Here is a 23654-nt window from a genome sequence, read left to right as displayed (position 1 = left end):
TCCAGTCAGTAAGCATAACTGAGGAGGCACTCCTCCTGATAAGTGAGAAAGATTTACTTCACAATCTTTATTTTAATTTACAGCAAATGCTTATCCTGGTGTCATCACCGGAACAAGAAAGCATGAACTTAATCGTACTCGATCTTTCAAACTGTAACGTTAAGTACAGTTAGCAAAAAAGAGCCAAGCAAATTAAAACAATGAAGCAAATCAACAAGCAAATTAAAACAATGAAGCAAATCAACAAGCAAATTAAAACAATGACGGCCGAGTGGTTTCGAGAGGGGCAGTTTAAAGTGAAATGTGTTATGTAGCTTACATATGTGCACATATAGGTTTCCCATAATGCTCTGCATTTCTACTGCTGCTGTGCCATTACAGTACTTTACCATACATACACAATACATCCTTAACAGCAGCAGTGCATGTGGGCCATCGTCAGCAGTACAAACCTGCTTAGTGCATGTTAAGAATCACAGTCTGGACTTTAAAAATCTAAAAAAAAGCCACTCCGTTGCATTACGCTTTAAGGCTTGTCAGTTGTGAGTACGGGTCAGCTGGTTTTATGGTATGTACATTTGTACAGTAAATTTGTTGCCATATTCCAGTTTGTTCTTGGGGCAGTGGGATAAAACCTAGTTGGGGAAGGCTGCTTAGCGTCCCATGGTTGGCATGGTGACAGCGGGGGTTTTCAGAGTGGCGTCCTCGGCCTTCCATTGTGATGTCACAGTCTTGATCTGAGTGTAGAACTGGATTCCCTGTAGAGGCAAGAGAAACGGTAGTGCTGAATGGTGATTAACCTCTGTATTGCAGCCAAAGACACAATAGATTTGTTTCAGATTTAAGATTGATAATAAACTGATATAAATCTGTTCCAAGATTGGCAACCTGCAAATTAACGGTTTTAAACGAACACTTTAATTTAAAGAAACTTTGACATAAAGAATCCAGTCCTGTCCAATATGGTTGTTCTGCCCACACATTCAATTACCACAACTACAGTTATTCCATGTCTATTCTCTGCCTTGGAAATCACAAGAACAGCTATTTTTTAAATGTGAATAAACATTCCTCCTGAAACTTGCTGTTCTTCCTTAAGAGTGGGGCACCAAATTGTCTCTTGCCAATGTACACATTGTAAACTGGAAGTCAGAAAGCACCATTCACTTATAAAACGGCCCACCTATACTGAGCAACGGTTTTTGGACCAGAAGCCTTTTCTAGGGATTAGCGTAGGCAGGACAGTCTGGAGACAGAGGATAACAGGATAATGCTACTTGTCGCAGTGCCAGCAGTGCGGTTTGCAGGGGAGGGAACTGATGTTATGGGTTTGTGCCATCGGTCACTGGACCCAAATCCCATTGAGAACCTTTGGGACCAAACTGTAACCAAGGTACATAAACAAGATCCTGTGAGCAAGCCCTGATGCAGTGTGAGGCCTAACCGAAATGAGTGCCCCTTCAGGAAGGGAATACTCACTTGTTTGCCATAGAAGTTGGTGTCCCCCCTGAAGGAACCCCGGGAGCCCGTGAAGGAGAACATGGGCAGGGGGACAGGGATTGGAACGTTCACTCCAACCTGCAAGGAAAGACAGCACCACTCAACACGCACACAATCACACGCATGCATCCTGTCACTAAACCGGCATGTGTCTGTTGATATTGTTTTACTTTGGGGTCAGGACGGTTGGTGGGGGACGAGGGGTGTTCATGGAAAGCTTGTCACCTCCACACTAACACAGAATATCTCAGAGGACAGCAGTTGAAAATCATAATGTTGAATCCTCGCTGTGGGAAAAACTGCACGGCAGCACAAAAAAACTTTTTTTTTTTTTTTTTTAAATCGTTTTCTTTTCCCGGGCGTGGAAACTGGCTCCGCTCATCTGGAACGTTAGAAAACGTGGGAGTTGTCCTGGACCGGGGAGGCACTCCGGTCCTTTTGGCCGAACAGGAAAAGCAAAAAGGTGTTCTTTTTTTGGAGGAGACCGAGGCACATGGCCTGCGAAAGCATTCTCCGACATGTGAACGGCAAACACAGGGCAAAGCTGCCCACCACAAATACGCAAACATGGTGAAGGCAGGCCATTTTTACACACGAGAACCAGGTCAGAAGGAATCCCTTTCGGGTTTAATTTAAGATTTCCTCCATCAAGCTTACGGGAAACCTTCTCCTGTTTTGACAGAAAAAGGCACATATTTGCAGTGGCTATTTTAAATTTCCATATTCTTGGGGAGCCTTTCAGAAGAGAAGCAAACAAGGCAATATTTGCCACCGAAAATAATAGCTTTGCGTGTACATATTAGCACTGGGGTTTTCGAGGGTCCCTTGTGGAAGATACGGAAACGCGGTGGCATGTCGTGCGGTGTGCGGGAGTGAATGCATCCATTTTTGTGAAACGGAGAGAGGGTAGCGGGGCCTTCTCTCACCTGTCCAACGTCCACTTCGTGGGTGTATTTCCGTGCTGTGGCGCCATTCGTGGTGAAGATGGCCGTGCCGTTGCCGTAGGGGTTCATGTTGACAATGTTAATGGCATCGTCTAGGCTGTCGGCCTCCAGCACGACCAGGACCGGTCCGAAGATCTCCTCTGTGTAGCACTTCATGTTGGGCTGGGGGCCAGAGCGAGAGAAAAATAACTAAAATGCACAACGTTCAGTAAAATGAAAACGCAATATTGAGGGGTGCTTGTAAACACACGGTGGAACATAAGGCACAGATGCAATAAAAAATGTCCATGCCATGTCCGTGGCACATTATTATGTCCTCCATTATTGTCTCACTACCCACTATAAACCAACTGCCATAATATGATAATTACCCTTTTAATTTAACAGTCCACTTATGATTTCAAATTTTCCCTGCACAATATAGAGAATAGAGAGGTTTCAACCGAACCTCAACCTGACCTGAAATGTCAACGGACACTTAATACAAAAGGCCAATGTGCTGAAGAGGTATGCAACTGTATTACCCGCCACACAGTGGATACAATGTACAACGCAGGTCTCAAATGAAATTTTACTTTAATTGAAATGGGCCAGTGCATTAAGTTAACCATGCATCCTTCACACTGGAATACATTGGAAACCAAGTTGGAGAAACATGACTTATTTAGTGCACCCCACTTCAAAAAGTAGCTTGAGATGCACCTTAATTTTGAAACCCCTCATTAAAACTCTAAGCACACGATCGGGAGGCTGTGTGTGTAATACTCGTCCCCTCTCACCGTGACGTTGCTGAGTACGGTGGGCCCCACGAAGTTGCCGTTCTCGTAGCCCTTGACGTGGACGTTCCTCCCGTCCAGCAGCAGGTGGGCCCCCTCGTCCACGCCGCTCTGGATGAGGCTGTCCACCCGCTGCTTGGCCTGCGGGGAGATGAGCGGCCCCACGTCCGCCCCCGGCTGGTCGCCTAAGGAGGGCCCCCAAAAAAACACAAGTCCGTCAGGCCCCCTGGCGCCGTTCCCAAGAGCAATCGTTAAAGGTTTCCTGTCCATCTGCACGCATAAGTTCTGACAGATAAGAGCGGATCCCATTGCACATTAACATACTGCCTATTTAAGAGGTTAGTGTTCAGTGTACCTGTATTTAACCGGGACCGCAATCAATCACTGTCAGAAAGCTGTCGATAAATCTGGGTTGGGGGGGGGGGATGTGAGATTCTCAGTCTGTCTCTCTGGGCTCTAGCAGTCAGGGTGAGCGTAAATGTGTGTGGCCCTCTGGGAAACAGAGGGCGGGGCGGTGGGGGGGGTTGGCGGGGTTTTGGTGGGAGGGGCCGCACCTGCGTTGACGCGCAGTGCCTTGGCGCGCTCCACCAGCTCGGGCAGCCAGCTGCGGGCCTCGCCCACCAGGATGGCGGTGGACAGCGCCATGCAGCGCTGCCCCGCGGCGCCGAAGGCCGCACCCACCAGCTGGTTCAGCGTGTTCTCCTTGTTGGCGTCGGGCATCACCACGCCGTGGTTCTTCGCTCCCTGGAAGCGCAAGCGAAACGCGAGCCGGGATCAGACGGGATCGCATCCCGCGGTCGCTTTTACGAAAGGGGGGGACCCAAAAAAAACACAGCGAGCGGCGGTCGGCCCCGCCAGGGTCGGAAACTTCGGGACAATGCGCGGTCTGGCGTGGTCCGGATCAAGGGTGGCCAGTCCCTGTTCTTGGAGGCCCCGGTGCTGTGTATATTAAGCATCGTGCTTGAGCGTTTAAAGGCTCGCTATATATGAAGAATAAAAGGCAGCCTGGAGAACAGGCCTTTTTAAAGACCGGCTCAGCTTACGGAAAAGATGCAGAACACATGGCAACCTTCCCCGGTCTCATTTTTAACTTCCTTTAAAAGCCATTCCTTCAATCCAACTACAAAACCAAAAAAATCTGCAGTTAAACGTACCACAGTTCTAAAGATTATTTTGACTGTAAATCGACTGTCCGTTGACACCACCATCAGAATCAGCCGTTTCTAAAAGTAATTTCTAAATGAAAATTCAAACTTTGCAATACAAAATTTTTTGCACAAACAATTTTGGAAAGGCCTTTGGAGCAAGACTTAGAAATACTTTCACATAGTTCATTTAGAATTGAATTTAATGTGCACTCTGACCCACCCACTCCATAAAATATGAGCAACCTGATATAATCATTTGGGATTCATGTTTGTTAAATTTTTGTCTCTACGCTATCCAATATACCAAGGGTAACGGTTAAATAACTTGCAATTAACAGATGATTACCAGTTGGTTTGAATTCCAGCCAGAGCCACATTACTTTTTCAATTGCTTACATTAAAAATATGCTCCAACCCAGATGGTTGCTGATTGGGCAAAGCCACAAACCATAGCAGTCATATTCACATTCAGCAAAGTTTGTAGGAGTTTAACACCTCAGTCACATAAATTACATTTAAGTACTTTAGACACTTTCAAGATATAGTTTAAAATATCACCTGCCCTTGAGCTTACTGCATATAAGGTTAAAAGAATTCTCATATAAAATCATATCACATAAAATTATAAAATATAAAATATAATTACAATATTCTCTTCCAAGTTCCTATGGTATATGCATGCTGTAATGCATATACCGTATGCATCATTTTCAGTGTATTGCTTTAGACATAAATCTGGATTTAAATTTCCTTTGGTGCAAGTGCAAGTAAAAATACAATAATATGCCGATACACAACACACGCACAAATGAATGACAATTATTTCCAATTATTTTACAACAGACTAAATGAAAACTTGATCTTGAAAGCTATTTTTCTTAGAAATTAAAAAAGATATGTGACCTGAGAATCTTAATTCAAAACCTCATTCAACTTTAAATTCTTCAATTTTATAGAACTATGCTGCCATCATCTGGTCAAACATGAAACTACAGCATTAGAAATAAAAAACAATTGGCTAGAGTGACATCCTGCAAATTACTTCAAGTACATCCACCTGAGGCCTCTGAGCACTGGGGACCTTAAGGGTTCCCACACGGGATTTCCACCATCAAAAACTGGGCGTTCTTTCCTGGCTGTAACTGAAAAGGCAGGAGCACTTTGCACTCGTTTCACCCACATGCTACAAGGATTAAAGCAACCAAAAATAGTTGCATGAACACCAGGCCCAGCTGTAGATTTTCTGCCGCCCCTGGGAGACTGAGAGAGGGGTGGAGATAAAAAAAAAACATTCTGTCCTTTGTTTGCCCCCAACCACCACCCCCCAATGACAGACTGCCCTTGTCACCTGTGCCTACAGCAGGGGGCAGTAAAGCAGTCGCAGATAATTACATAATTACAGGAAATATTTGTGTATAATAATATTAAAATAACAAAATTGCGCAGTGTTTCCTCATACCCACAGATGATTTGTACGTGTGACGTACAGTTTTAGACAATGCCATCTCTACAATTAGCTTCATAGCAATTGCTGGGGATGTACTTGGTAAAGGCAGCATTAAGACATTCTAGTTTTTCTTTGCTGTCCTCAGTGTTCGTACTTGTGTTAATTAACAATTCGTTTGTACTCTGTTCTCAGGCCATTTGTTTTATATTCGCAGCTAACTGTTGGTCACATAGGGCAAACTCCCTAGTTTTTTTTTTTTTTTGGTATTTAGTGCCATGTCGGCATCTAAGGCCATTTCATGGCAAGACCATGGTAATGACAACATTTCAATATATATAAAATAGCAATCGATCAATAGAAAACCTAAAAATTAAATAAAACCTATATAAGATGTTTCAAATGTACCTGTGATTACCAAACCTAGTTAGTATTATGTAATAAGTGGAGGCTTTGCACGTTTCCTTGGATGAGTGATAAAACAGCAATCACACGGCACCTCATTAAAATGTAATTGAAGGAGGGGCTCATACCATGTTGGACTGCACTCTTTTGCCATTCTTGGAGCCCCTCTCATAGATGTACTCCCCAGCCTGATTGGAGCCCACAAAGCTGATGGCCCTAATGGCAGGGTGGTCACAGATGAAGTTCACAGCTGAGAAGACAGAAATGCAGGAAAGACAAACTTGTTTTTACACTGCAGGCAACAACACTTTGAACAAAGGTAATGTAATTTAATAAAATAAATAAAGGTAATAAAAATGTTTATCTTTTTTTAAATGACAAAACACAGCTCGCTAACAACTTCTAGAGCAATGAACACGCATCAAGGACTACTCATACATGCTTTCTTTCAAGTATGTTTACAAATCATTGCAATACCACAGGTGTTACCACAGGCTGGTAAAGCCAGTTTTCCTTATTGACAAACTGTGTGGAAGAACAGACTGGAAAAGGTACGGCACATCCTGTTACTATAACTGCAGTTCATACAAAATTTAGGACCGTTATTATTTATGCCATTATTATTATGCTAATGCTAATTCTAAGCAACAGCATCGAGTTATCACTGAATATTGGGCATAAACGGGTAATAGATCGCAGTGATGACGTGTTTTTGTTGGCGAACACAGAAGTTTCTTCCACCATGGGTTAACTCAGCAGATATCCAGTGCTTTTTTCCAAATGAATTACATATGATCTTATACAGTTCAGTTTTTCCCCAGAGGGATTTCAATTTCTGCAGAAAATAAGGAGTGTGGTTGTTAAGATTACGTGCTGGTGATCTGACTGGCCCCTGCTGGCGATCCTGTGCTTCTCTCTCCCCCTGTGATTTGGAGCTCCACCGTAACAAGCTGCTGATTGCCTGATTGCCTCCACCTGCCTGTAGACCTACATAAGCCCTGCTACAGCTGAAGGGGAGTTGTGTTGCTGAGTAGTTTTGTAGCTGGACCCTGCATGATGCTGCATTTTTTTTTTGTTTGGTGATTTCTTTATGTATGGTGTTGGACAGGTTGGACAGGTAATGTTCATTATATGCTGTTACGTCCCTCCCCCTCAGGTGGGGGCGCTGGCCGTTTGGACACATGCGTGTGTCTTGTTACAGTTAATTGAGAGCACGTGTGGCGGTGCCCTTTTAAGAAGCCTGGAGTCGGCTTCTCAGGAGATGGGGACCTTTTCTCCTCACCTCTCGACCACGGCCGGGTCTTGATTTTATCTTGTGTTTTGCAGCTATTTTTGTATCTCTTAAGTGTAGTTAAATAAAGTTATTGGTTGTTTTTGGGAAGCCTTGGTTTTGGCTTCGTTATGTTTGCGGGGGCTTGAGAGCAACCGTAACATATGCACATTATAGTTAGGTTTTAGGTCGGAGTTGGAAACCTGTGCAAGGCCCAACACTTTTCTTTGGGAGAAAAGGACTATTTAGCCGCGTTTCCACCGCAGGAACTATACCCCGGAACTAGGAACTTTTTGAGGAACTCAGTGCGTTTCCACCGCAGGAACTAGGGTCTAAATTTAGTTCTGGGGGCTTTGTTTTACCCCCCAAAACGTTCCTGCTCGGGGGGTAGTACTTTCCGAAAGTACAGGAACCTTTTGGGTGGAGCTTGCAGCGCTGAACATTTCTGATTGGTCGAGTACTCGTAGCATTTGTGTTGTATTTATTTTCCGCCATTACCCGCCATGTTTGAAAATATGCAGCGGCAAACCAATTTATTTTCATAATAACTTCAAATCAAACTTGTATGTTATGCGGCGCATAACCTACTTTTGGTTATAGCCTGTCAACGTCTTGGAATTATAACGTGTGCTCTTCTGTTTTTTTCTTGCTTTAGTATTCGTTTTATAAAATGCTAAGCATTCGTGCTGGGACAGCATATTACGTAGGCTACCAAAACATTCAAACGGATTAATTCGGTTGCTGAATATTTTCTTCCGGATTTTCTTTGGTAGCCCGTTGTAATTGACTGAAAACGTTTGATACAGTTATGTGAGGTATGCGGTAGTTCTGCATAATTAACATTGGTGATACAGTACAAGCAAACTGGAAATCACCTTCCGCACTTTTTATCCGGGTAAAATAACAGGTTAATTCTAGTAATCTTCCCTTTAGCTTTTTCAGACTGCCGTCATTTTACTCAATTTTACTGCCATTTTTCAATTCCACGAAAAGACCAGGAAGACTATGGACTCATTTATGGTGCATGGTTCCAATCTGGAGGGCACACTTCGCTGCTCGGCTAGCAGTAACTTCGAAGGAAAGCAAACGGTGGCTGTACCACTACTAATTTACATTTTCACGCAAGTCCGAGTTTTCGTTCTATTCTTGTCATTTTGCGATTAGCCTATATGGAATTGACGACGAGAAAGTAATAAAACAGCAAATGGTTTACAACGTGTGCATGTTTTCTGCTGTTAATGAATGTGTTTGAGAGGATATATGAAAATCAATAAATACAAAAGTAACCATATATAGTCATTGTTGGTAACCCGTTGTATATAAGTGGAATAAACCCCTCCGGGCTGTCCCGGTTATTAGAAAATAATGTAGGCTACTTCGGTGGTAGTATGGGGTTACAGAAGAAATCATGACAGATGGACCGACGACAACGTCAGTGGGCTAATTTGCCTAATCTTCGCGGTACTTTAGACCCCGGTGGAAACGCAGACAACCATTGGCTGAAGGAACCTTTTAGTTCCTGGTAAAGTAGTTCCTGGGACTGAAAGTTCCGGGTAATTTTGGTGGAAACGCGGCTTTTGTAGTAGATCAAGGTAGGTAGTCTTCTATATATATGTTTTTTGGGTTTGTTTTCATGTACGTCTATGTATGTTTTGTTTGTAGTATGTTGGAAAAGTTTTATTTTTTGAATTTTGCTTTGTTTTGGGCACAAGTGACTTCATTGTTGCATCTTGGGGAGAGAGTGCACTGGAAATCTGCAGAGGGAACCCACGGCAAAAAAAAAATGCTAACTCACTTCCAGGTTTTAGGACTACAAACTGGCGCTCGGCGGGGCCCCTCACCGTCGTGCTGGCCGTGGATGACGTTGAGCGTGCCGTCGGGGGCGCCGGCGTCCTGCAGCAGCTTGGCCAGCAGCATGGCGCAGCCGGGCACGCGCTCGGAGGGCTTCAGCAGGTAGGTGTTCCCGCACACCATGCCCATGGGGAACATCCAGAGCGGGATCATGGCCGGGAAGTTGAAGGGGGCGATGCCGGCGCACACGCCGATGGGCAGGCGGTAGGTGTAGGTGTCCATGTCGCGGGTGATGGAGGGCAGGGTCTCGCCCAGCATGAGGGAGGTGATGCTGCAGGTGTGCTCCACCACCTCTGCAGAGGGATCACAGTCACTCACAGTGAACGCGGGCAGGAGACCTACTGTTACGCAACACTGTCTGAAGGCTAGCCAGGGTACGCTCACTTTGACAGTGTGGATTGGAAGGTACACAAATCACTTCATGTTTGACAAACCTGATACTACAGGCCCAGTAACCCAAATTACTTGTTCTTTTAACAAAAAAGAGCCTTAATTCTACAACAATCATCTGTGTTGATTTCCCAGGACAAGCCTTAATCCACAACTCAATAGTGTTCCAACGGCTCTCAGATGCCCAACACTCGGCAGACTGTTCAGTTCTCTTCCTCGACACACTATCAGCAAACACAGAAAAAACGCAACTGACAGGATCTCTCTCGCCAGTGCCAAGGAAGCACAAGCACAGCTGATTACACTACTGCAGAGTCAGCAGGACTTACGCAATCCTCGGAATACGTCTCCCTCTGCATCTGCCAAGGTCTTGCCCTGCTCCAACGTAATGGCTTTGGCCAGTTCTTTCTGAAAAGTAATGTCCAAGGTCGCCATGGGTCCATATTACTAGCTTTCATAGGGCCGTGCATTGGGGGAAAAAAGTTTAAGCGATGACCACCTTTTTAAAACCACGCTTGATTTACCAAATAACCCACTGGACTCTGGACCTTCATGAGAGCCCACTATTGTTGTGCTCTTGAGAAAAGGTTAGTAATTTACCTCAAAAGTTATAAAGGTATTAAAGGGTAATCCACACGTCCAAAGGTGAAACACCATAAGGAATGTATGATGAAAGCCAATTTACCACCAATTTCCAGATGTTTTTATGAAACTTTAAACACATGGATTGTGGATAATTGTCTTTTCAGCATGAAACCAAAAAAAGTATCAAAATACTTCTTCTTCCTAATATACCTACTATATAAAGCACATCCATACACTTTTGGGCAAGCAATAACAAAATTTAAGTACCAAAACTTAAACCTGTTTAAATTTGCAAAGCAATTGCTTTCACACATGATCAAACATGATCCCCCAAGCAACTGCTTCCCAGTATAGCCTGCCCAGTCTTACAATGTTGTCCTTGATGAGCTGCTGATAGCGTAAGAAGATCTGCTGCCGAGCCAAAATGGAGGTCTCAGACCAGGAGTGATAGGCTCGTGAACAGGAGTCTACTGCGGCCAGCATCTCCTCGTGTGTCGCTTTGGGGACTCTGCCAATCACCTCGTTGGTGGCCTGAGGGATAAAGATGAAGATTTTTTGAGAGTGAAGAGCATCATATATTTCCATTACAGGGCTCACAAATCGGCAAAGTTCACTGAAAACTGTGATGGCTGCCAATGTCACAGAGTGTACTCATACCAGAGTGCAAACAATGCAAACTAACTCTGGAGCAGGTCCAGGACTACTGAATGCTTTTCTGCACGTAGGTGTGACTAAAGTCAAAGCAGGCTCAGGAAGTGATACAGCAGAGAGGATCAGTCGCAACATGGAGTAGCATACAAGACACCACTGACTAAGGAATGCGACCCTTTAAAATGTCTGCATAGTAGGCATGTTGGCAACGGCAAAACTGTGGCTACATAAAGCAGAGAACAGGAGACACTTGTTCCTTGTGAACATTGTTTTAAGGCATTTTAATTTAACTAAATGTCTTTGAATGAAATGCAAAGACGTGGTGTAGTTGCCAAGAAAACCCAAATGTAATGAGGGTTTATTTTGGGAAGCAAAATGTTATTTGCTTTCTTTGTTCAGTTACAGTGACCAAATGTAACCATTATACACCCTGTTTCTACAGTTGAATTCCACGTTTGTATATTACAGCTCTAGATATTGCTTTTTACAAAATTTCAATGACAGTGGCAACCTACAATTCAATATTTCTTTTCTGGTAAACACTCATACACTTAACACATTATTATTATGCAAATAGTGGCTTATTTCTACTTAAGGTCAGAAATTTGACTAGAACACCCAGCTGGTTACCAAAGAAAACTGCTGGACCATAGTTATAAGGGTCCTTGGCTATAGTATATGCCTTCTAGCAGGTTTGTGCAGAAAAGCATTTCCCTGAAATAAGGTCCAGCTCAAGTACTGCACTCCAAAAGTGAGTGAATAAGCAAGTATGTATCTACATAATTGAGGGTCAAATCCTGCAGAATTTAACTTGCAGAACAAAATACTTTTGTCATTTAATTAATAAATGCATCCAGCATTCAGTTTTACAGAAAAAGCTTGACTACAGTTACTGTAACCACACGTGGTATTCTGACATGACAAATGGGGGCAGTTACCAGGAATCTGATTACCCATACAACTGAACACATTAACAGAGCAACACCTGACCTTTGAAAAGGTGACCTTTAAAGCATGCTTTAGTTACGGCATGCTGAACTCTGAACTCAAGTTTTCAAACTGCCTTTTCCGGTCATTAAACCACGGAGTTCTGTTTAAGCCACTGAGACAGACTAATAATTACAATATAACTTGGACACCAAGTTATATTGTAATTATTGACTTGTAAATCATTATATCAATAATATGAACCTTACACAAAAACTTTTTTTTTGTATCTTACAAACAGAATAATTTGTTCACAAATAATTTTAAAAAATGTTTTAAATATTTTTTATTGCCATGTGATCTACAAATTGTACGTGAGTCTAGACCAAGTAGGTCCTAGGTAGGCACATATGTGTGTAATGGTAGATTTGTGCAAATACACGATTTGCTCATTTCTTCTTAATTTTGGGACCAATTCAGGCTTATATTAAATTGATTATCGTGACAAGCATATGTTCATTCTCAATTAACTAACATTAAGCTACATCATGGACTAGCATATTAATGTGTAATATGGTCGATACACATACAACAGACTTGAAAACCACAGCTTGCGATCAAATTTTATTTGAGCCAGAGTCGAATCCAACGACTCCAGAAATTTCAGTCAATCGATTCCAGAATTTATAGTTGTGCACCACTACACTATAGAAATCCACAGTGTTTGTAAAACTTAGGTAAGCTGACTGGTGGAAGTGGGCACATATGCACTGTGATTGGTAAGAGTAATGTGGGCATTAGCGAAAGGGAAAGGGTATCTTAAAATCTGATTTGCTGAAGTAGACGTGGGAACATTTGTGGATAAATTTGCACAGCTTGTGAAATGAATGCCCATACATTGGTAAATCCCTTCCCCCAAAAAAATGCATGTCATGAAAAGGTATTATTACATTTTTCTGTTTGGGAGAGATATGTTTGAGTGAAAAAACATATTTGTGAACCAATTGTTTTGTAAGAAATGAAAAATATTTGTGAATCTCGTTTTGTGTAAGGTTTATATTTTATTTATGTAATGATTTATGTGACAATAAACAAACTCAAAGTTAGCATGGTCAGTCTGAACCTTCACACAGAATTTACTGGTTCATAACCACATTTCAACACAAACAGCTATCAGTCAAATGTTCTCTGGAGATACCATTATACCCCATATCTTTATTTAAAAGAAAGTTTCAATACTCCTAACTGCTCTTCAGTCTTTTGTACTGCAGGACCCTGCTCAAAGTAAATACTTCACCTCCCAAAACTAATGAAACAGTATGAAACTTTGAATGGTCAGAACTATTGATACCAAGCTTAGAACATTTAAACTATTACACAAAACAAGCGCGAATCCGCAATAGCTGCAACCGAAATCTTGTGCAAATCTGTGAATCTATTCGGCAGTTATGCACCTTTTTGTGATAAGCCACATCCATCGCCACGCCCCCTCTTGGTCAATCGGCCTTGAAAGTTACTCAGCCCTACCTTCGATCATGACCAACGTCCATGCTAAATTTCAGCCTCCTGGGGCGAAAACTGTGGTCACTACAGGGTGGGACACTTTTTGTGGACCAACCAACCGACCGACCAACAGAGTTATAAAGCTGGGGTCGCAGCTAAAAAATTCCAATAAAGAAAGCAAGAGACCAGATTCTGTATTTGAACATTATTAAATAGCATTTTCATACATTTGCATGTTATTTTTCGAACATTTTTCAAAACAGGGAGCCCAAGTGAGGTTCAGATTTGAGGTTAATGATTGGTTGGGCAGTAGTATGGCAGTGGTAGAAAAAAACAGACTTTTAAGTTAAAATCATAGGTGTGACACTCATACCCTATCAGTTTACCAGCTAGTAAACCTGCACCGCTTCAGTAAATGTCTAGTTGTGTATGTATGTGTAAAATACACGCTACAATTTCTCTTTGGATAAGGGAATCTACTAACCAAATAAATGATGTGCTTTTTATAAAGTTGGTTAGCTGCACTTAACATTTAAATCAGTTCAAGCCACCAGACTGGTTATATTAAACTGGAAATGTGTCTCTCAGGAGCATGAAATCACAAGGAGGACTTTCCATTACATTTACATTGCATGTATTTAGCAGACTCTTTAGCAACGTACACTTTAGCAGAGTATTTAGCAACGTACAAAAGTGCATATCAAGGTCATTTGAACAACTATAAAACACAGGTTCGAGAAGGTACAATACTCATTTCATACAGTTTTTAATAGCCAAGATTTCCATGTTGTTCATGCAAAAAATGAAAAAAGTCGCTTGAACATGGCACAAAGGATTGCGCTTCTCTTGCAACTACCAGGCTTGGCAAAGTTGCGCTAAACAGAGACATTTGCTAAACAATTGTAAAAGTATGACGAGTTGATTCAACCAGAAGCAGGGCTTCTGGAAGATAGCCTTGGGGCTTGAGGTGCTACAGAACTTAAATTTCTTCCCAGAAAAACAGGTTTGTCAACTCAATCATTCAAACTCGTCACAGCTAGCCTTACATGCTACTGTTTGAAGGAACTGGTGGGGGGGGGGGGGGGGTATTCAAGATGAGAGAAAAGGCTTTGAAGTAATCTGTTATAATGAAAAAAGGTTCAATGTTTTCCTACTGTGGGTAGCAGTGTCTTGATAGGGATCAAATATGTTGATTGGTGGAGCAAAGAAGCTCCAATCAATGCAGTACTGATGGACTCTCATTCTCCAATCACAACTTTCTGGTCAACAAAACTACAGTCTTAATGAAATAGGAAATTCAAATGGCAAATAAGTCCTCAAAATCTTGCGAAATGTCTGTGCAAGCTTTGAGGCACCCTCAGATATGGTGAATTAGTGTGTGTGCGTGCATCAAGAGGATAGGAGGACTGGTATGTACTAGTGCATGAAGCTCGGTTAATGAGTACTTACTGGGTTGTGAATATCCAGCCATTCTGAACTCTTGGATTCAACAAACTTCCCATCGATAAAAAGCTTAGTTGTGGGCTGCATGAAAAAGGTTAAACATTGCATGAAACAGTTGCCAGGTAACACCTGTGATGCATTTGAAAACTGCCCTAAACAAAAATTATACATTTTAAAATACTTTAATTAATTTTCATGCCAAATTATTTACAGCAATAATTTTACTATGCTTCAGTGCTGCTTTAAAGGGACAGTTCACTTTCTGGAGTTTTTAAAAAATATTATTGGTGTCTTAGTGTATGTTTTTGATTGGCCAAGGTAGCGTTTGTGAGCACTAAAAGATATTTTGGATCTTTAAGTTCCTCACACCCTGCCCGTCACATTCTTCTGTTCTCTTTCGCCTCCCCTGCCATGTGTTTTGTCTAGGTACTGGTGCTTATTCTGTTTTTGCCTAGTTATAAGATATGGTGGTGGTAAATGGTAAATGGACTGCATTTATATAGCGCTTTTATCCAAAGCGCTTTACAACTGATGCCTCTCATTCACCAGAGCAGTTAGGGGTTAGTTCGACACGCCCAGGGCGGGGATCGAACCAGCAACCCTCCGACTGCCAGACAACCGCTCTTACCTCCTGAGCTATGTTGCCCCATATCTTTAGTTTTGGTGGAACAAAAGATGCCGACAATCGTTGTGCAGCAGGCAGACTGAACAATCCAGGAATATAAACCGGATCATCTCCATCGGCACAAATAAATTCACTTTGAATGGCTCGTCAGCTTGTCTCTCGTTATGCTTATTTAGCCCTATTTTTTTTTTTTTTTTTTTTTTTACATTAATTGTTTTAATATTTTTGCTGGGTACAGCAGACAGCCAGTCTTTTAAACAGTTATGCATTAAATGACTTAGGTTGAGTCATGACAAATTCAGTTGTGCTTTTTTATGGAATAGAACCTTTTCTTTACCGGCAAGGGTTCATGGTCTGCCTAATTGTCACCCAGCAACTTGTGTCCATATGTATGTTCAAGAATTAAATTTCTTTTCACCTTTTGTGTTGCAAATAATCCTTTTGCCTTTTTGCATTTTTGCTTTTCAGCTTTCTCTACCAGGCCTTTGGTTTTTGTTGAGGGGCGCTAGTGTTATGTCCATTGTTGTCTCCATTGCCATTATAACACTGGTGGAGGGGAATTTGGTGGTTTGTTGAGTAGAGCAAAATAAATACACTTCAAGTAACTCAAAAGTGGGGCTGCTGGGTGGCTCATTCGGTTAAGGCACCAGGCAGTGGTGCATGAATGAACCCCAGGGCCTGGGACAGACTCTGCACAACATATTCAGATGGAACCACTTCCCATTGTCAATGATTGAGCATGCAACATAAGATTGTTATATTCAAGTAAAGTAGTTCTGTACCAGTAGGATTTTTAAAAATCTGATCAGATGAGAAGCTAGCATGTCAACTGGCATTTGCTCTTCAACCTCTCAGCCTCCATGTTGCAATTCCTTGTCAGTACATGAATAAATAAGGTTCAGCAGCATAGCTGAAACTTCATTTATTATCATATTTTAAGCAGCTGGGGTCATTTTAGGCATGCAACAACTGGCCGGAGCAGAGCAATAGGCTACCCATTGGCCAGACCAGTCAACATTTAACCTAATGTCCATGGTCCTTCGGAGTAAAGATCTTTATCTACTTGAGAACTGAAGAGGAAAGAAGCACCAGTACAATATAAGCACATGTTTATAACTGAATAATTCTGTATAATTTGTCTGACCATATTTACAGCCTGTGAAAACATAAGATGCTTTGGAGTTCCTTGAAGCGTTTGTTCTTACTTAAGACCATGATCTCCGAACTGGCACTATACTAGCCATTGTAAAGCTGGAAGTTTCTGCAAAAACTTCTGTACATATCTACAATATCTTTCAAAAAACTGTATGTACCAACAGAAAACACATAGAAACTGACAATCTTTTTTCAAACTCCAGAAAGTAAACATTTTTTTAATTTAAGTTTTGTTCAGTCATCAGAATTGCAATTAAAATCAACCAACTCACCAACGACGAGGAGTAGCACATGCGCCCAACTTGAAGGGGCATCTGCAAAATATGTAAATATATATAAGAATGTAACCAATCTAAATTATTCCAACAGACTGGTTTCATACATAAACGATTTCATAAATAAAATTTGCAAAAAGATTTCAACCATTCGGGACTGTATTTTCGATCCTTTGATACAGTTTACATAAACGCGGTGTAGCATATCTAACAAATGATACAAGTATCAAAAGGTTAGTGGAACAGAAAGGCGAGGAAATACAAGCTCAAGAAACATTTTTTTCCGTAAGATAGGCCTAACTGAGTGAGAGGGACAACTAAATAACTTAAAAGCGGTTGCACTCCATGAGCACTGTCCGATACAGTGCGTGCAATCCGCGTACTCTATGGGACAGTCATGTTCCTTCATTAAATGGCTACACTTCCATTCTGCTTGCCACTATACTGTCAGTTACCCTGCCACGGTAACATCTTCAAGTATGATGACGTTCATGGCATTAATTGGTGCAAATCAGTCAATGTTATAGAGCAGATTTAGAGTAAATGTTATCGAAAGAACAGTGACCTCATGTGAACAGTGTTGGTAAGCTAACGGATTTGAAATAACGACAGAAGGTCGTTAGCTAAATGTAAATGCTTGCCAATTTGCTAGCTGGCAAATCGAATCACGAATGTTAGCTAAAACCGACTGCAGAACAATAGAAGCAAACCTTAGTCCATGTGCAATTTTAAGACAACCACACCGCGCAACTATTCGATTTAAGCCTAGCTAGCAAGCTCACTACTGGAAATAAGCGTAACCTTAGTGTTAACTCAAATGCAAACAAGTAGCGTTGAGATGTATTAAGTTACCTTGTTCTTCCAAAGTGATCTCACGATTCCCGCAGCCATGATTGTTTACGGTTTTTTTATGTATTATTATTTCACTGACAAACGAAATCCCAACCCCCACCTGCTCTGAATTTGGCGAGAAGACAAACCACTTCACGAAACTACTTTCTGACTTCACAGTGGGAGTCGACCACAGAAAACTAACCAATCATTCAGGTCGAAGGAAAACTCCCACAAACACAGAGAAACAATTGGTCAAATGTTTAATCCCTATTGACCTATCAGGTTGAATACAGCGGTAAATCCCGCCTTTGCTCAGAAACCATTGGAAATACAAATGTATTATGGCCGAGTTTTCGTCTTCCATTGGGTAAGCCTTTTGTCATCTTTCCTAAATTTATTGGTTCATATGATGTCCTTCACTGGCGCACACTATCGTTGCTCAGTTAAGATCAAAGTTAGGTAATGATTAATCAAATAAAAATGTAAAAGCATACTATGTTTATGTTTGCAGCTATATATGCATGGTTCTTCGACCTCTGTACTAAATTAATTAACTAATTAAATTATTTTCTTCACAAGCAGCAGAACGGACTAATATCACATGTTTTGTCACGTGACAAACAGCCCAGCCAAATGCTTCTGCAGAGCAGAATTTAACTGTGGAGATTGGTTAACGATGCGAGTTTGCTGAATTACAATTCCTTTGAGCCGTTGTTTAACACCTTTGTTTATTTATTTATTTTCTTTTTTGATTCCACTATAAATTACTCCTAGTAGTAGCTATAATTTGATTTTAAGAATAGAGCTTGAAGTTAAGCCACCTCTGAGAATGGAGGAAGAGAAAGAATGGGAAAGGGTCTCCAGGGTGACAGGCCAACTAAGAGGGGGGAATAGGATGTAAATTAATTAATCCAATCCAAAACTGTGAGGAAAGATAGAGGTGAAGTGGTTCTTGCTCAAACACTGTGGGGCATTTATTCCAGGTGGCAAACCTAGTGTCAAAGGAGTCATATATGGAGCAATGTCTGCATTCATGTCTCTGATTCTGATCCTATGTCTAATTAAAGCCACTTGCCTTAAAAGTCAAGGGGGAGAGCAAAGTTTTGCCCAAGACAGTTTTTTTGGGATGTATGTTTTTCCCAGTGAAGGAGTATGAGAGGCCTCTTAGATGCTTTAAATGCCAAAGATATGGTGGTATTGCATCAGTTTTACAATCATGAGTGATAATCCAGACGAAGGCATTAAGAGTGTGCAGTTGAGCTTTTCCACAACGACATAAAAGGAAATGATATGGCAGATAAAGTTGTCAGTATATCTTTTGGGGAAAATGGAGTATAGTGGTTTTAAAAGAGTGTTGAGTAGGAGTGGCAAAGGCAATGGGAAACAGATAAGAGAAGGATACACTTTTACTCAATTAAAACATATGTCAAGAAAGGATCTGTTTATTATGGGACAGACTGAACTGAATCAGTGAAATTAATTAGACGACTGAAAATCGGCCATTGTGGGTTGGAGAGTGGGTTGAAAGCTATTGGAAAACACCCTGATGGACTATAAGTGTGGTAGTCTAGAAACCGTAAAGCATGTTTTGTTAGATTGTCACAAATATAGTGAACAGAGAAGGGAATTATTTAAAGAGATCTCAGAAGTAGGCATGTCTTCATTTTCAGTTAAATTGAAATGGAAAGAATTGGCAAACAGTCCAGAAACGGATTCTTAATTTTTACGCTGGACATGGCTGTATCATAGAACTGTGGACTGTATCCTAGAATCAAATGGGATCGTCATTCTGGATCTGAACAGTGGGGGGCAGTAATGCACTATCGGGTGCACATATACCAAATATAAAAGAAGAAGACGAGTTTCAAACTGTCTTATGCTGATCAGATGGTCCTGTTTTATGTTACTGAAATTTGAGGCGCTTGCTACCGCTAAATGTCTCCATACGCTACATAAATTTGAAGTTTGGACGTACCGTGGTGTGAAACCGTGACTGTGTGTAAAATCTAAAATAGATATTGTGTTTTGCATTTCAGGGCAGCGCCGTATCTGGGCCAACGTTATGGGAAAATCATACTGAGGTTTCAACTTCAAGCATCACTGCGCGATGCATGTTTCACTCTCTTGCCTAATGAAGGTAGTGCGATTACTTTTTATGATTCTACTTTTAATAAAGAAATAAAATACATTACTCACTGTAGTTGTCTAATAATGACGTGCCTGTGCTGCAACATGAGCCACATCTGGACTTCGGGGGTGTATTTTACGAAGTGGGAATTCGTCTAGTTTTCATGCATACACGTATTTGTAACTGAATGAAATTCAACTGGATTAAAGTTCACTCGCTTATGCCCGTTGCCCCTGATCGTTAGCTAGCCAGGTACAATGATATTCCAATGCTGGTTCGAAGGACTAGTTACCGAAAGGCTTTGTCATATGACATTGCATTATCGAGGAGGAGGATTTTTGGAGAAGCATTTCATTGGTTGCCAGAAAAAGGTTTTTTTCTTCTATTTTTTTTTTGTACCTTGTTCTGGGGTTTTGCATTTAGACGCAATGGCTTTTCAAACTAAGGTAACTGTAATCCGATGTAAATGTAACTGTAACTACACGGAGGATAGTATTTAATATTTGTTATTGTTTGTTTTTATAGCCCGTTCTCCATGGATATTTCAGAAGCTCGTGTTCTTGGAGAGTTAGAATTGGTAGGTACTTTTTTTCTTCTGAAAGTAGACCTGAAATAATTAAAACATTTTATGCCTCGATGCCCCGTGTATGTATGAAGCCTGACTGTGTTCACTATGCTTATTGAACTGATTTCTACTTTTTTATTTTAAAACGGTCTTGTATCTTTTGGCATATTTTTGTCCTCCCCAGCTTTAGCTCTTAAGGGCATTGAATACGACCAAGTCCCCGTTAATCTAATCAAGGATGGAGGCCAACAGGTAACATTGTCCAATATTTAAAATGCATGATAAATTAGCGGGTTAATTGTTTGCATTCACTTATACCCATAAGAAATCCAATATCTTTGCTTAAATTTTTAGCTAACTAGCCAATACAAGGAAATAAACCCCATGCAACAAGTGCCAGCGGTTACAATTGATGGCGTTACCCTGTCGCAATCGGTAAGTATTGACTGTAGGCATAATGCTTGCCTTATTTAAAACTTGCTGTCATTAACCTAGATTTTTAAAAGTTTACTTGCTTTATTCTGTCCAATGACTGAGATGGTTGCATTTCTAATACTGGGTTCTGTATGTGACTGTTTTGGAAGATATTTCAGTATAAATGTGTTGATGATAGATGGGACATAATTCTAAGTCCTTTCAGCGACACCAAAATGCGATATTGTAACCTGAACTCAAGTGAAACTCCTGGATTTATTCACGAAGTATTTAGCATCTTTTTTTTCCCAACCATTTAGTTCATTACTTGTACAAAATGAATATATTACTGGAATCTGATGCTAGCCTCCAACCCTGTTTTACCAAGTGTTCGAAATGACTATTAGTACAGTGGAATGCATTCAGTTGACTAATGGTTAAACTGTTGTTGTTCTTTTGTTGTTATAGTTGTTCCAATAACAGGGTCAGCACAGAACTGTCAGATCATGTGCTGTCTTTTTGTCCTTAGCTGGCCATTATCCAGTATATTGAAGAGACCAGGCCAAGCCCTCAGCTGCTCCCCACCGATCCCAAAAAGCGTGCGCAAGTGCGAATGATCTCTGACATCATTGCTTCTGGGATCCAACCCCTGCAAGTGCGTGACATCTAAGAGACACTGCTAGACAATAACAAGATCATAGGACCATGAGACACACCCACAGTGATAAAGGCAGTTAAAGGACAGTCATGATGTTGTTGGTGCAGCAAAGGAATTGAGCAGATTAATAATTTTGGTTGTACTCCCATGCTCACACATACTATAGACCTTGTCAGTGCTTTAAGGCAGTGGCAATGATTTCATTTCACCATCTCACCTTTCACCTTACAGAATCTCTATGTGCTGCAGAAGATCGGAGCAGAGAAAGTGCAGTGGGCCCAGCATTTCATAGTCCGAGGTTTTGAAGGTATGGTCTTGGAGGAAAACAAGTTTTCAAAATATTTTTCAAAACCTGTAACCTGTTCATTTCTGAATATGGGTTTTGTATATGCACACATTGACTGGGGAAGGCTCATATGAAATAATAGGCAGAAAGACCCTGTACCCTGGAGAGTGAGAGTATCCACTGATGGCAGGCATTCATCTAAGTGTTCTCTGACACCAAGTTCTTCTATCCTAGGTGGTAAATGTACCGCTAATCCGGGGATCTTGTTATTCTTATACCTGCGTCATACCAGCAACTGAAAAAATATGTAGCTCTGGTTACAGTAACTAATAGCTGTGCCAAGGAGGAACCTGTTATTTGAACTCATTGAAATAACACCATCTGGATTAATCTGGACACTGATTGGTAACAGCTCTCCCAGAGCAGCTGCACATCCGACTAGCGAAACCGTCAATATGCTCAGTGTGCAACCCATTAATGATGTCTCGAAATCACATGTATGAGGCCAATTTGTACTTGCAAAGATGCACACCCTGATCAGCGTTTAAGCAAACCATGCACTTTGGATGCACAGAAAAAGGGAAAACAGTATCCTAACAAAATACGAGTCCACAGTAACCACGAATAGGCAGATTTAGCAATGTTAAAAGGCTGCAATTTTAGTTACAAGGAAATTGAACAACACTATGCTGTATGAAAAGACATACAACCCAACATAACTCAAGATAAACTTGTGAGACTGTCCCTAGGAGGCTCACCGCTAGCATGCTAATAAAGCAGTTTGCCAGAGAGGCCTTTATGGTGCTTCCACCTTCTGGAGTTTGAGGTTCTGTGGAGTTCAAGAGTGGAGTGTCCAGTTTGTGGTCTGGAAAATAAGAATCTCATTACACCAATATGCTAGAAATGCTGCAATGCATATGCCAGCAAGCCGCTGACTATTTTACGTCCTGTAGTTATAAGAGGAGAGAACGAACACTGATCGATGAGGCACATCTTTTACTCATACCTCGTAGTCCATTCCAGCTTCTTTTGCATCAACAGGTGGAATTTAGTAGCTCCAGGTTACTAGGTTACTCTGTTTTTCCCTCCGACAGCTCTGGAGCCTCTCCTGAAACAAACAGCTGGAAGGTACTGCGTGGGGGATGAGGTAATAGGGCCCATTCATTACATCAAGAAGAGTATCAAGAGTAAAAGTAAAAATCCAGCTTTATGAATGGCTTAATGTGTATGCAAAAAAACATGAGGATATCTGTAAGCCCACAGAATTGAATGCAATCTAATCATCTGTAGTCTGCACAAGTAATTCATTCATGTCTTCTCCTTATCTGGAGATTTTGTGTATGGTTCCAGTTCCAGTAATATAAAAATGCTACACCTACTTTAAAATGGTGGAATTACTTCTGTTAATGGGCTATCTGAGCTCCAGTCATGGTCAGTAAACCATGTGTGCTCTTCCTTTAGATCTCAATGGCAGACATCTGTCTGGTACCCCAGGTCTACAATGCTGAGAGGTGAGACTTGCTAGTGAACTGCAGCAGAAATTTAAAATTCTAGTTGTTATGTACAGAATTATACATCAACACCTAGTTATGAATTTGTCAATACAATGTTGCATTCATGTGCACAAATAAGATCTAATCTTTGTACTGTGCATCCATTAGGTTCAAAGTTGATGTCAGTCAGTTCCCCACTATAAAGAGGTTGAATCAGACCTTACTGGAGATTGACGCATTCAAAGAGAGTCATCCCTCTTGCCAACCAGATACACCCTCTGACCTGAAGTCATAGGATCACGCCGGAGACATGTGACCATAGGAGTGATACTCTAACATGAATTGACAAATAAAACTGCTTTGATGTGAAGATGTGGGTTTCTT

At 41.3% G+C, this 23654-nt stretch overlaps 2 protein-coding genes across 4 annotated transcripts; one reads left to right on the top strand and one right to left on the bottom strand.

Annotated features, from left to right (window-relative positions):
- Positions 1-47: 47 nt before the first annotated feature.
- On the bottom strand, positions 48-20063 carry aldh6a1 (aldehyde dehydrogenase 6 family, member A1). 2 transcript variants are annotated; one of them, XM_064328657.1, is made up of 12 exons: positions 19923-20063; positions 16890-16931; positions 14844-14918; positions 10683-10844; positions 10058-10136; positions 9329-9631; positions 6346-6467; positions 3775-3964; positions 3224-3405; positions 2427-2606; positions 1480-1578; positions 48-758 (listed from the first exon to the last, which is right to left on the bottom strand). In XM_064328657.1, the coding sequence occupies exons 2-12, from the start codon at positions 16929-16931 to the stop codon at positions 654-656; spliced, it is 1539 nt and encodes a 512-aa protein (XP_064184727.1). In that variant the 5' UTR covers positions 19923-20063; the 3' UTR covers positions 48-653. The 2 variants fall into 2 exon arrangements, with proteins under 2 accessions (XP_064184727.1, XP_064184719.1); XM_064328649.1 differs by lacking the exon at positions 19923-20063 and adding an exon at positions 17745-17905.
- gstz1 (glutathione S-transferase zeta 1) lies at positions 19582-23640 on the top strand. Of its 2 annotated transcripts, none has more exons than XM_064328690.1 (9): positions 19582-19863; positions 20380-20431; positions 20604-20671; positions 20774-20854; positions 21363-21488; positions 21723-21798; positions 22872-22924; positions 23239-23288; positions 23439-23640. In XM_064328690.1, the coding sequence occupies exons 1-9, from the start codon at positions 19834-19836 to the stop codon at positions 23563-23565; spliced, it is 663 nt and encodes a 220-aa protein (XP_064184760.1). In that variant the 5' UTR covers positions 19582-19833; the 3' UTR covers positions 23566-23640. The 2 variants fall into 2 exon arrangements, with proteins under 2 accessions (XP_064184760.1, XP_064184751.1); XM_064328681.1 differs by lacking the exon at positions 19582-19863 and adding an exon at positions 20112-20300.
- The last annotated feature ends 14 nt before the right edge of the window (positions 23641-23654 follow it).

This window comes from Anguilla rostrata, chromosome 1 (assembly GCF_018555375.3).
Source record: "Anguilla rostrata isolate EN2019 chromosome 1, ASM1855537v3, whole genome shotgun sequence".
In the NCBI taxonomy this organism is placed as follows: domain Eukaryota; kingdom Metazoa; phylum Chordata; class Actinopteri; order Anguilliformes; family Anguillidae; genus Anguilla; species Anguilla rostrata.
The sequence above is the reverse complement of the archived record's forward strand: the minus strand, read 5'-3'. Positions and strand labels throughout refer to the sequence as shown.